We start from the raw sequence: 12,647 nt of genomic DNA on the forward strand, positions 1-12,647 counted from the left end.
TGGAAGATTTTTAATCACAGTTTCAATTTCATTACTTGTGATTGGTCTGTTCATATTTTCAATTTCTTCCTGATTAGTCTTGGAAGGTTATACTTTTCTAAGAATTTGTCCATTCCTTCCAGGTTGTCCATTTTATTGGCATAGAGTTGCTTGTAGTAGTCTCTTAGGATGCTTTGTATTTCTGCGGTGTCTGTTGTAACTTCTCCTTTTTCATTTCTAATTTTATTGATTTGAGTCCTCTCCCTCTTTTTCTTGATGAGTCTGGCTAATTGTTTATCAATTTTGTTTATCTTCTCAAAGAACCAGCTTTTAGTTTTATTGATCTTTGCTCTTGTTTTCTTTGTTTCTATTTCATTTATTTCTGCTCTGATCTTTATGATTTCTTTCCTTCTGCTAACTTTGGGTTTTGTTTGTTCTTCTTTCTCTAGTTCCTTTAGGTGTAAGGTTAGATTGTTTATTTGAGATTCTTCTTGTTTCTTGAGGTAGGCTTGCATAGCTATAAAGTTTCCTCTTAGAACTGCTTTTGCTGCATCCCATAGGTTTTGGATCGTCGTGTTTTCATTGTCATTTGTCTCTAGGTATTTTTTGATTTCCTCTTTGATTTCTTCAGTGATCTCTTGGTTATTTAGTAACGTATTGTTTAGCCTCCATGTGTTTGTGTTTTTTAAGTTTTTTCCCCTGTGATTCATTTCTAATCTCATAGCGTTGTGGTCAGAAAAGATGCTTGATATAATTTCAATTTTCTTAAATTTACTGAGGCTTGATTTGTGACCCAAGATGTGATCTATCCTGGAGAATGTTCCGTGCGCACTTGAGAAGAACGTGTAAACTGCTGTTTTTGGATGGAATGTCCTATAAATATCAATTAAATCTACCTGGTCTATTGTGTCATTTAAAGCTTCTGTTTCCTTATGTATTTTCATTTTGTATGATCTGTCCATTGGTGTAAGTGAGGTGTTAAAGTCCCCCACTATTACTGTGTTACTGTCGATTTCCTTTTTCATAGCAGTTAGCAGTTGCCTTATGTATTGAGGTGCTCCTATGTTGGGTGCATATATATTTATAATTGTTATATCTTCTTCTTGGATTGATCCATTGATCATTATGTAGTGGCCTTCCTTGTCTGTTCTAACATTCTTTATTTTAAAGTCTATTTTATCTCATATGAGTATAGCTACTCCAGCTTTCTTTTGATTTCCATTTGCATGGGATACCATTTTCCGTCCCCTCACATTCACTCAGTGTGTCCCTAGGGCTAAAGTGGGTCTCTTGTAGACAGCATATATATGGGTCTTGTTTTTGTATACATTCAGCCTGTCTGTGTCTTTTGGTTGGAGCATTTAATCCATTTACATTTAAGGTAATTATCGATATGTCTGTTCTTACTGACATTTTGTTAACTGTTTAGGATTTGTTTTTGTAGGTCTTTTTTCTTCCCTTCCTCTTCTCTTGTGATTTGATGTTTATCTTTTAGCATTGTGATTGGGTTGCTTTTTCTTTTTCATGTGTGTATCTATTGTAGATATTTGGTTTGTGGTTCCCAAAAGGTTTTGACATAGCAGTCTATATATGTACAAGACTGTGTTAATTTGCTGGTCTCTTAATTTCCAATGCATTATCAATATCCTGCATTTGTACTCTCTTCTCACGACTGCTGGTTTTAATATCATATTTGTGTGTGGATGATTTCCTACCTTTGCTTTATGTTTGTCTTAACTGGTGAGCTTTCCCATTCATAATTATCTTGATTCTAGTTGTGGTCTTTTCTGCCTACAGAAATTCTTTTAGCATTTGTTTCAAAGCTGGTTTGGTGGTGCTGAATTCTCTTAGGTTTTGTTTGTCTGTAAAGCTTTTGATTTCTCCGTCAAATTTGAATGAGAGTCTGCTGGGTAGAGTATTCTTGGTAGTAGGTTTGTCCCTTTCGTCACTTTAAATATATCAGCCACTCCCTTCTGGCCTGCAGATTTTCTGCTGAAAAATCAGCAGATACCTTGTGGGGATTCCCTTGTATGTTATTTGTTTCTCTTCCCTGTTGTTTTTAATAGTTTTTCTTTGTCTTTAATTTTTGTCAGTTTGATTAGTATGTGTCTCATCATGTTCCTCCTTAGGTTTATCTTGTATGGGACTCTCTGTGCTTCCCAGACTTGAGTGTTTCCTTTCTAATGTTAAGGTTGTTTTCAGCTATAATCTCTTCAAATATTTTCTCAGGCTCTTTCTCTCTTCTCCTTCTGGGACCCTATAGTGCTAATGTTGGTGCATTTAATGTTGTCCCAGAGGTCTCCAAGACTGTCCTCATTTCTTTTCATTCTTTTTTTTTATTTTGTTCTGCAGCAGTGATTTCCAACATTCTGTCTTCCAGCTCACTTATTCATTCTTCTGCCTCAATTCTTGTGCTATTGATTCCTTCTAGTGTATTTTTCATTCCACTTATTGTATTGTTCATCTGTTTGTTTATTCTTTAGATCTTCTCTTTGTTAAACATCTTTTGTATCTCTCAATCTGTGCCTCCATTCTTTTTAGAAATTTTGGATCATCTTTACTATCATTACTCTAAATTCTTTTTCAGGTAGTTTGCCTATCTCCACTTGTTTCAGTTGTTCTTGTGGGTTTTTATCTTGTTCCTTCGTCTGGAACATATTTCTCTGCCATCTCATTTTGTCTAACTTTCTGTGTTTGTGGTCTTCTTTCCACTGGCTGCAGGATCGTAGCTCCTCTTGCTTCCGGTGTCTGCCCTCTGGTAGGTGAGGTTGGTCCTGGGGCTTGTGCAGGCTTCCTGGTGGGACTGGTCCCTACCCACTGGTGTGTGGAGCTGGGTCTTCTCCCTCTGGTGGGCAGACCATGTCAAAGGGTGTGTTTAGAGGTGGCTGTAAGCTCAGTACGGCTTTAGGCAGCCTGTCTGCTGATGGCTGGGGCTGTGTTTCTATCCTGCTGGTTGTTTGGCCTAAGGCATTCCCGCACTGGAGCCTGTAGGCTGCTGGGTAGCACCAGGTCTTGGTGCCAAAATGGCAACCTCTGGGAGAGCTCAAGCCAATCAATATTCTCTGGGTCCTCTGCCACCAGTGTCTTGCCCCCCCCCCCATAGTGATCCAGAGCCAATCCCAACCTCCCCAGGAGGCCCTCCAAGACTCATAGGTAGGTCCAGCCCAAGCTCCTATGGAATTACTGCTTTGTGCTGGGTCCCAGTGTACATGAAACCTTGTGTGTGCCCTCCAAGAGTGGAATCTCTGTTTCCCTCAGTCCTGTGGAGCTCCTGCACTCAAGCCCCACTGGTCTTCAAAGCCAAGTGCTCTGGGATTCCTCCTCCTGATGCCAGACCCTCAGCCTGGGGAGCCTGAAGTGGGGCTCAGGACTTTCACTCTTGTGGGAGAACCTCTTCGATATAATTATTTTCCAGTCTCTGGGTCGCCCACCTGGCGGGTATGGGATTTGATTATGTTATGAAAGCGCCTCTCCTACCATCTCATTGCGGCTTCTTCTTTGTCTTTGAATGTAAACTATCTTTTTAGGTAGGTTCCAGTCTTCTTTGTCGATGGCTGTTCAGCAGTTTGTTGTGATTATGGTGTTTTCATGAGAGGAGGTGAGCTCAAGGCCTTCTACTCCACCATCTTTTCCAGAATCAAGGGGCTGCTTTTAGTTTGGATGCTTGCTGTCTCTTTCCTCAGCATCGGCTGGCTGTTATCCCCTTGATATGGGGTGTGCAGGTGCAGCAGCTCTTGTGCACTCCCAAGACAGTGTGGGCAGCGCTTGGCAACTTCTTGCAGATCTCGTAGTGGTGGCCCGTGCCTGCCTATGGAGCCCATGATTGCAGTGGTGACTTGAGCCCACCCCCAGAGCTTCTGTAGGCAGTGTCCCATTGCCTGGGAGCACTTACAGGGAAAGAAGCACTTATGGTGGTCCTGCCCCTCTCCTCATGTGCCTCTACTAGTGGCACCTTGCTTTTCTGGCAGGCGCCAGCTTCTTCTGAGTACACCCTCAGTTGCCACAAGCTAGCCTCTGCAGACTGTCTCTGCACAACCAACCCCAGTCCTTTCCCTGGGTCTGACCTCTGAGCATCCAGTCCCCACCTGCATCAACAGAGGAGCATCTCAGTCTGGAGAACGCAAGGTGGTGGTGCCGACCTTCTGTGCAGGTTACTCTCCATTTTGCCTTCTGCAAACCGGTTGCTGTGCTCTCCTCCTAGGCTCTGAAGCTCCCCCTCCATCCAGGCTGATCCCCCACCGGTGAAGGGACTCCCAGGGTGCGGGAACCTTTTCTCCTTCACAGCTCCCGCCCTGTGGTGCAGGCCCGTCCCGATTCCTTTCTATTTCCTTTTGTCCTACCCAGTACTTGGAGGTTTTCCTGTCTTTTCAGAAGTTTGAGGTCTTCTGCTGGCGTTCAGTAGATGTTCTATGTGAATCGTTCCACTTGCAGGTGTGTTCTGAATGTTTTTGTGGGAGTAGGTGAGCTCCCTGTCCTACTCCTCCACCATCTTGATCCCCCAGCCTGTAACTGTTTTTTGAGATAGGACTTTTAAAGAGGTAATCAAGTTCATAAAGGTGGGGCCCTAATCCAAAAGGACTGGTGTCCTTACGAAAGGAAGAAGAGACATCATGGATGGGCATGCACACAGAAAAGGCCATGTGAGGGTATGGAGAGAAGGCAGTCATCTGCAATCCAAAGAGAGAGGCTGCAAGAGAAACCAAACCTTGCAGACACCTTCATTTTGGACTGTCAGCCTACAGATCTGTAAGAAAATAAATTTCTGTTGTTTAAGCCACTCAATCTGTGGTATTCAGTATTTTGTCACGACAGCCCTAGTAGACAAAGAGAATAAGCTTATGAAAAGATGGCAAATATCATTAGATCTCAGGAAAATGGAAATTAAAACAACAATGATATACTACTACACACTTAATAGAATGACAACGTTAAAAAGACTGAGAATCTGGCAAGGATGTGGTGCACTTGGAACTTTCAGACAATAGTGGCAGGAATGTAGAAATGGCACAAGCACTTTATAAGAAATTGCCGAACTGTTTTTTAAAGTTAAACACACACTTAGCATACAACCCAGCAATTCAGTCCCTAGGCATTTAACCAAGAGCAATGAAAACAAGTATCCACAAAAAGACTTGTACATAAGTGGTCACAGAATTTTATTCATAATATCCCCAAACTGGAAGCAACCCAATTATCCATCAACTAGTGAATGGATAGACAATTTGTGGTATTCCACAGAATAGACTATCACTCAGCAATAAAAAGGAACAATCTTAATACATGAAATATCGGCAATTTTTAAAAACAAAAGAAGCCTGACGCAAAGGAATATATATTGACTGATTCTACCTATAGGAAATTCTAGAAAAGGCAAATCTAGTCTACAGGAACAGAAAGCAGACTTATCCTTCCTTGGAGCTGGGGTTAGTTGGTGGGAAGCAGGGGCTGAATGCAAGGGAGCACAAGGTAACTATTTGGAGTGAAGGAAATGTTCTCTGCCTTGACTGTAATGCCGGTTTCACAGGTACATAAGCTTGTCAAACCTCATCAAACTTAAAATAGGTGTGTTTTATTGTATGTAAATTATTGCTCAATGAAGTTGATTTTAAAACATCAGACAGGCCCTCTGCAGCATTTAAACTACAGAAGAGAGGATAAAATGTCTTTAGTTAGCAAAAGGAGACCAGAGCAGACATTCAGAGAGAAGTACTGAGAGAGAGTAGCCAGCCACTAAGTGGCTTCAGATTTTCTGGCACTGCAGTTCTGTACCACACAGAGAATAACAATAAATCTTCTTTTTTTTTTTTTTTTTTTTTTTTAAGATGATGGTGCCCTGAGTGAGAGAACCTTTGTTTCTTCAAACTAAAGGAAACTAACAAACCAACTGACTACTCAAAGTTTCTGAATTTCTATTTTGGTTCCTTCAATAGTATCTGGCACATAATAAACGTGCTGAATGCATGAATGATGCACTGATGACAGTGTTATCAATCATACACTTTGCTGATTGGAATTAATGTTTTACTTTAAAAAAGCAGTTCCATGGTTTAAAAAAACTTTAAAAGTAAACTTATTTTTAATTCTCAAACAATGAAGGCAAATGCCCTTTTGCAAAATATGTGGTAACACGCTGTAAAAAACAAATCTAAAAAATGAATTAGCATGGCAACACAAACGTCAGAGTACCAGCTGAGATAAGCCATTTATTTGAAAAGGATTTAACAATTTATAGCACAATATAAGAAATCAGCTTTGCTAATGGATACATAAATTCTTTTTGTCTGATTTTTTGATAGAACACAGTGAAAATGACTTAGAGAAAATAATGCCACAGATATATCTAAAATGTGAATGAAGCTGGAAGCAGCAGAGGACCACACACCATGAAATGTAAACAGAGGAGAAAAAAGCTAGATGCCAGACAGGAAGAGAAGAACCAGAAGAGCAGTCTTTACAAATAGAGGTAAGTATAACCAAGACTGAAATAAGAAATCTGATAGTTCTTAAGGCAAAAAAAAAAAAAAATAAGAGTGATCAATTATTCCTTAGTATGCACAGGAATTCTGCAGAATAAGTAAATTTCTCAAGGTTCATTTTTAAACTCTTCTCAACCTTATGGAATCTTGTTTTCGATAATTAGTGATTTATGTCAGGGCAAGCCACTTCCCTCCAAAAGAAAGAAATAATTTTTCTCAAATAATTGGATTAGATCTACTGCCACTAATTAAAACAGAATATATCATCTCTACATTCTTAGACAAACAACAACTATGTTTGATTAGCATGGTAAAATGAGCTTAATGGAGTCAGAAGATAAGAGAAGCTTTTAGAGGAGAGAGCATACTATTCAATACATGCAAAACTTTTATTTTCTAGCTATAAACTTCAAAAAAGTATCACTCAAAGCTTGGTTGTAGTCACACAGGCTTATTTTGATTTTGGCATTTATTCACAAAGAACTCTTTCTTGTATTATGGGATGTAGCAAACTTAAAAAAAATAATTTACTTCTGAAGTAAAGAACAAATATATTTATGGTTACAACATACACATGCCTAGCCAATTTCCTTCTTATAATACTTGGATGAAGAAAGCTACGTCATCTTCAATTTACTGGAATTATTTACTAGGTACTATTATTAATACCACTAGGCATTACATTCAATAATAGTTAGGACCCAAAAGTTAGAAATAAAACTTTTGTCTTACAACTTAAACAAACATTTGACTGAATTCATAAAATTGGATATTAATAATAAAAGTACCATTCTAAATGTGTAAAAAAATCACAAGAGAAAACAAAGTGACAAGATAAATATTTTTAAAATTTCTAATTTGAGGTTTAATACAAGACTGTATTAAAACTGAAAGGAAAATGATACGTTTATTCATTCACTCATTTATTCCAAAAACAAATGCTTACTATATTACAAAGCAGTATGTTAGTTAGATCTTGTAATCGATAAAAAGTAATATAAAAAATAACTCTTAAAAAAAACACAAATATCAAAAAAATCCTATCCTTAAGAGTCTTAAAATTACAAGGGGGGCTTCCCTGGTGGTGCAGTGGTTGAGAATCCACCTGCCAACGCAGGGGACATGAGTTCGAGCCCTGGTCCGGGAAGATCCCACATGCCGCGGAGCAACTAAGCCCGTGCGCCACAACTACTGAGCCTGCGCTCTAGAGTCCGCGAGCCACAACTACTGAAGCCCGCATGCCTAGAGCCCATGCTCCACAACAAGAGAAGCCACCACAATGAGAAGCCCATGCACCACAACAAAGAGTAGCCCCTGTGAGCCACAACTAGGAAAAAGCCTGAGTGCAGCAACGAAGACCCAACGCAGCCAAAAATAAATAAATTTATTAAAAAAACAAAAAATTTGCAAGGGAAGTAAAGACATGTGCATAATACAACTAGCAACAAAATATATCATATACTGCACTGTATTTTGTATAAAGTGATATAAATTAAACAAAGACTCAGAGAAGAAAAGAATTTCCAGCATGTGATCAGCGAATGCTTCATGTAGGAAATACTTTGGGTTGGATAATAAAAGGAAAGGTAGGGTGGAAAATGTGATGAGATCCCATACTGAGGAGATACCATATTAAAAAAAAAAAAAAAGGAAGTGTTCTCAAAACTTCTCATGAACATATATTCCTAGGGGCTGGGGAGCACAGTCCAAAGCCCAAGATTTCTTTGAAATCTACTGTGTATTTTAAAAATAATATAAAATTTATGTTCTACGCTATTAAATATCTGTGCTTGCTTTAACATAAAACTAACATTTTTCCTCTCAAAATTTTCCAGCAACACTAATACTCCAAGAAGATGGGCCATGCTTATCCTGAGTGTGCTCCCCAAAGATGCCAGTCAGAAGCCGACAGTATGGAATGAAGGGCAGCACAGGTGGAAGGAGATGTGGCTCGGAGAGCAGAGAGTAGAAGGTATTTAACCAGCCAGGCTAGAACAGTTCAAATGTTATTCAGAGGACAGTGGGGAATCATGAAAGATATATTTTGAACTGAGGATGACACTTGACTTTTTGGCAAGATTAGTCTGGCAAGGACAAAGAGGATGCAATCATATTTTGGGGCATTTTTAAGCATCAGGTACTGATCTAGCTGCTGGGTAACTGAACAAAAAGGCAGAAATCCCTGCCCTTATGGGGCTTACATTTCAGTATGGGGAAATAAACAATAAATAAGTTGAAAAATGTAATGAGACCTGACAGGAAGAGATCACAAACAGGAGAGTGGTGACTGTAAGGGAAAGGTGAGGATGATTAGAAACAAAAGAATTCTGATTATGCCTAGGTGATTGAGATGATAGTAGTACTAATATCAGAAAACAAGGAGTCAGAATGATGGCTCTATCAGAGGAGAATGGATAAAAATGGGTTGTTTTAGATTTGCAGGTCAAGAGGTGCCTACCGACCTAACAGATGAAAATCCAGGGTTCTGGGAGGTCAGGTCTGGAGACACAAACTTCGTGACTACTTGCAGTCAGATAGATACGAGTGGAAGCCACATGAGGGAAAAGGGAGAGAAGCAGAGAGCAAAGGGCAAAAGATCTGATAAATGTCCCTGAGGGGAGAAAAAAAAAAAATCAGGTCAGAGAAGAAAGAAAGAATCTAAGAGAAAATGAGAAAACATAGGTAATGACAAGGAGTAACAGGACGAAGACTTTGCAAAGGAGACGTCAGTATATGTGCACACTTTTTTCTCCTTACCTGTTCATTCTTTTTCTGAACCCATTCCTTGTGCTTTTCTTCAGCAATTATCTTTCTCTTTTCACGTTTTTCCACTTCTTTCTTTTTCTCTAGCTGTTGATTTAATTCCTGTGAATTTTATTCAAGCAAAAGGCAACATTTAATAGAAGTACTCAACCTCACATATTTTTTTTAAAAAGTCTGAGGTTAACCAAATTAAACAAGAATATAGTTTCCTTTATAGAAAATATACCATTAGTGACAATAACTAACTTACTTAAGCAACTAGTCTATGGTGAAAGGAAGGCATTGGTAAAAAGTGTAAGTCATTTTTTAGAAATGCAAATAATTGCTTGGCAGCAAAACACTAGTTTCTTAGACTAAACTTCAGCTAAATTACCCTCATTGAAATCAACTTTCCCACACATAAATTTTGGCATCACTGTACACTACTGGCAGAAGCTCAAGAAAATTGCAACTTTTTTACAGTTATAAAAAGCTTCTAGGTTCTTGATGAAGATAAAGGGTAGGAATTAAATAATCCTTAAATTAAACTTTTAATTCAGAGTTACACCAAAGAAGAAATGTAGGGAAAAAAAGGATCCAGATTTTTCTTTGCTGATTTTATAGCTGCTGGAGTGTAAAACAAAACCACATTCATATCCTAGATTATTTAACTGCCTTGCTGTCACTCGAATCTACACGTTTGGGCATTTCCTCAGGAGAAAGAATGTGGAAAGTATGGCCAAATAAAACTACAAGCTGAATGCCACCACTCTGTCACTCATCAGTTAAATTACTGCATTAGTTGAGAATGCTGTTCAAGCTAGACTCCTAGGACTCGACTACCATAATTACTGGTTATTTTTTTTCTCTCTCCTTAGATACCAGAAATCGGATACTTTTATATGTCTTCCACTGGACTTCACTCCTCATCCCCATGCCTCCCTCTCCCAAGGACCTACCTACCTCAGCATGGGTGGCAGTGAGAAAGACAATTTTTCAACTCTCAGAGAATTCCACTGTGTTAAATGAAATGAAGATAAAACTTGACACCAAGAACATATCTTGTGTACTTGAGAACAACTGGTCTAAGGATACCTGTCTTCTGTGATCTCTCATCCTAAAATTCTGCTGCATCAGAAATAGCTTCCCTCACTCATTCAGAGTCTTCCAACTTTTAAACACTATACTCCCCCCATCCCCCCAAAGTAAAATATCCATCTTGGTTTTAAAAGGACTCTTCATTACCTCTGCAGCTGCTCTCCCTTGATTATTCACTTAATACTTTTTTTTTTTTTAAATGGAGCACTTACTATAAAGATAGCAAGAACTGAGATGCAGGGATGAAATTCTAGAAGTCTCTGATGTAATCTAATTCCGTATACACAAAATAATGAAGTGCTGCATTGCGAGATACTGTGTAGAATAAGAGCTCAGAAAAGATAACGGAAAGGAAGGTAAGATGAAAGGAGAAAGAGTATGGTCCAGGGTAGTAAAAATGAGCACCATGAGAGGAACAGTGAGGAGATGGCTTGACTAGAACGGGGAGGGGAGGTGACTAGAAAGTCAGACTGTGGTACCAACTAGATGGAAGAAGGTCTTTTGAGACAGGCAGAGTAAATTAAACACTATGAAGCAGGAATACATGGCAAAAGGGATGATTTAAAACTCTTAATGATAAAGGTTGAAAACTGCATTTGAAGGGATCAGAACTATTACGAGGGAGACGGACTAGGAGGTTGCCACAGCACATGAGTTGGAAGGGGACAAAAGTCTGGACTTGTGTCACAAAACAAGGGGGACTGTGTGCACGTGCATGACAGACTAGATATAGATTTGACAACCACATTTTCCAAAACAGTCCTAAATTTGATCGTCAAGAAAAGTAATTATTTAAATATACAACTAAAGGTAGGACTGGTTACATTTATGTACCCTTTAAGATTCTTCATATAATTAAACTCAAAAGAAGTCAGAAAAAAAAATCAGACATTGTATTCCTAGTTTATGGTTCACAAATTTTAGTTAATGCTGACATAAGAGTTAAAGATGAAGGAAGGGTCAAAAGTAGCTAGAGAATGCTACCACTGACCCAAACAGTGCTCTAATCTCAGGATGTCTGTTCAAGAAATTTGCAACCTCAGAATATACATCACATTCTGAGAAACAACCCTCCCTTCCAAGGCTGGCCCCTCTCAGAATTTCCCACCCTAAATGCCTCCATCTTTTTGCCACCAAGGCCAGCCTCTTGCAGACACAGCTGGAGTCTTCTCTCACAAGGCCCCTATGTCATCTTCTGGTACACCACTGAATTTCAACAGAATTATATATCTTCCCACAGAGTAAACACTTGATTATAGAAAACCAAAATCCAAAGAGGATCCTAAACATGCATTTTTAATTTCAATAGCTTTTGCTGACTTCCAAAGAAAGTTTTACCACTAAAGGTAACAATCAGAAAAACTCAATATCTGAGTTCCACCAACTTTATATCCTGCCCTATTCCTTCTTTAAGGGCTGATGAATGAAAAGGCCAAAGCATGATGGTGAAAAAAAAAAAGCACCTGGATTATTCACAAATTAGATAATTTTTTTTGATAATTTTTATAATTTAGAATAGACGATACTAAAATGTTAAAGCAAATGTTAAAAATTAAAATTAGCCAAAGGCCATAGAGAATTTAAGGCAGTCTGCTAAAGAATTTTTTTAAATAATAAAAATTTAAGTAAAATTTACATGCCCTACAAAACCAATATGCTAGCTTTTCACAATACTAATGTTCACTATTTACCACATTTTATCACCTCAACATAGTTACAAATGTAAAAAAAAATTATAAGCATAATTTTGATGAGTTAAAATAATTTTTAACTCAATCTTACAGGGATATCTGAAACAAATCTAAATGTTGCTGAAATCAAATTTATGACAGGGGATGATCTTTCTAATGACCCAATTACCTTTAAATTTTCCTTCAAGATTTCAAGGAAGAATATAAGAAAGCCAGGGTAAATTTAAAATTAAATACTAAGTCTGACCCCTTTATTTCTAAAATGCATCTTGGTATTGTAGAAAAAAACACTTATTAAATTGGAAGTCAAAAAAACTAGGATCCAGTCCCAGCTTTGCCACTAACTGAAAAAACCTTGGCAAAGCTACTCTCTGGCCCTCATGTTTTAATAGGGATCTGAGATGAATTGTTCCTTGTGGTTAAAAATCTGTGCTTTTAATGATATGATTTATAAATAAATTAGAGAATACAGTAAATAAGGACAGAAAATAAGGAAAACATGACTTAGAAAATAAAGGGAAAGGCATGAAAAAAATGTGAATACCGCAATAGCTCAAAATAAGTTTATACCAAAGTGAGTAGTTTACCCATATGTTATGATATCCCTGGCATAACTGATATGGTTAAGACTCATGCTAAACTACTTTAACTGCTTCAGAGT

General features: G+C 38.2%; 1 protein-coding gene across 1 annotated transcript in view; it reads right to left on the minus strand.

The window, feature by feature from the left end:
• The window catches only part of CCDC34 (coiled-coil domain containing 34), a 37,297-nt gene that overhangs the window by 9,220 nt on the left and 15,430 nt on the right, over window positions 1–12,647 (minus strand). The window contains exon 3 of the mRNA XM_068555504.1: window positions 9,213–9,320. Within this exon, the coding sequence (XP_068411605.1) occupies window positions 9,213–9,320 (108 nt within the window). The remainder of the gene's footprint in view (window positions 1–9,212; window positions 9,321–12,647) is intronic.

This window comes from Eschrichtius robustus, chromosome 11, assembly GCF_028021215.1.
Source record: "Eschrichtius robustus isolate mEscRob2 chromosome 11, mEscRob2.pri, whole genome shotgun sequence".
NCBI lineage: Eukaryota > Metazoa > Chordata > Mammalia > Artiodactyla > Eschrichtiidae > Eschrichtius > Eschrichtius robustus.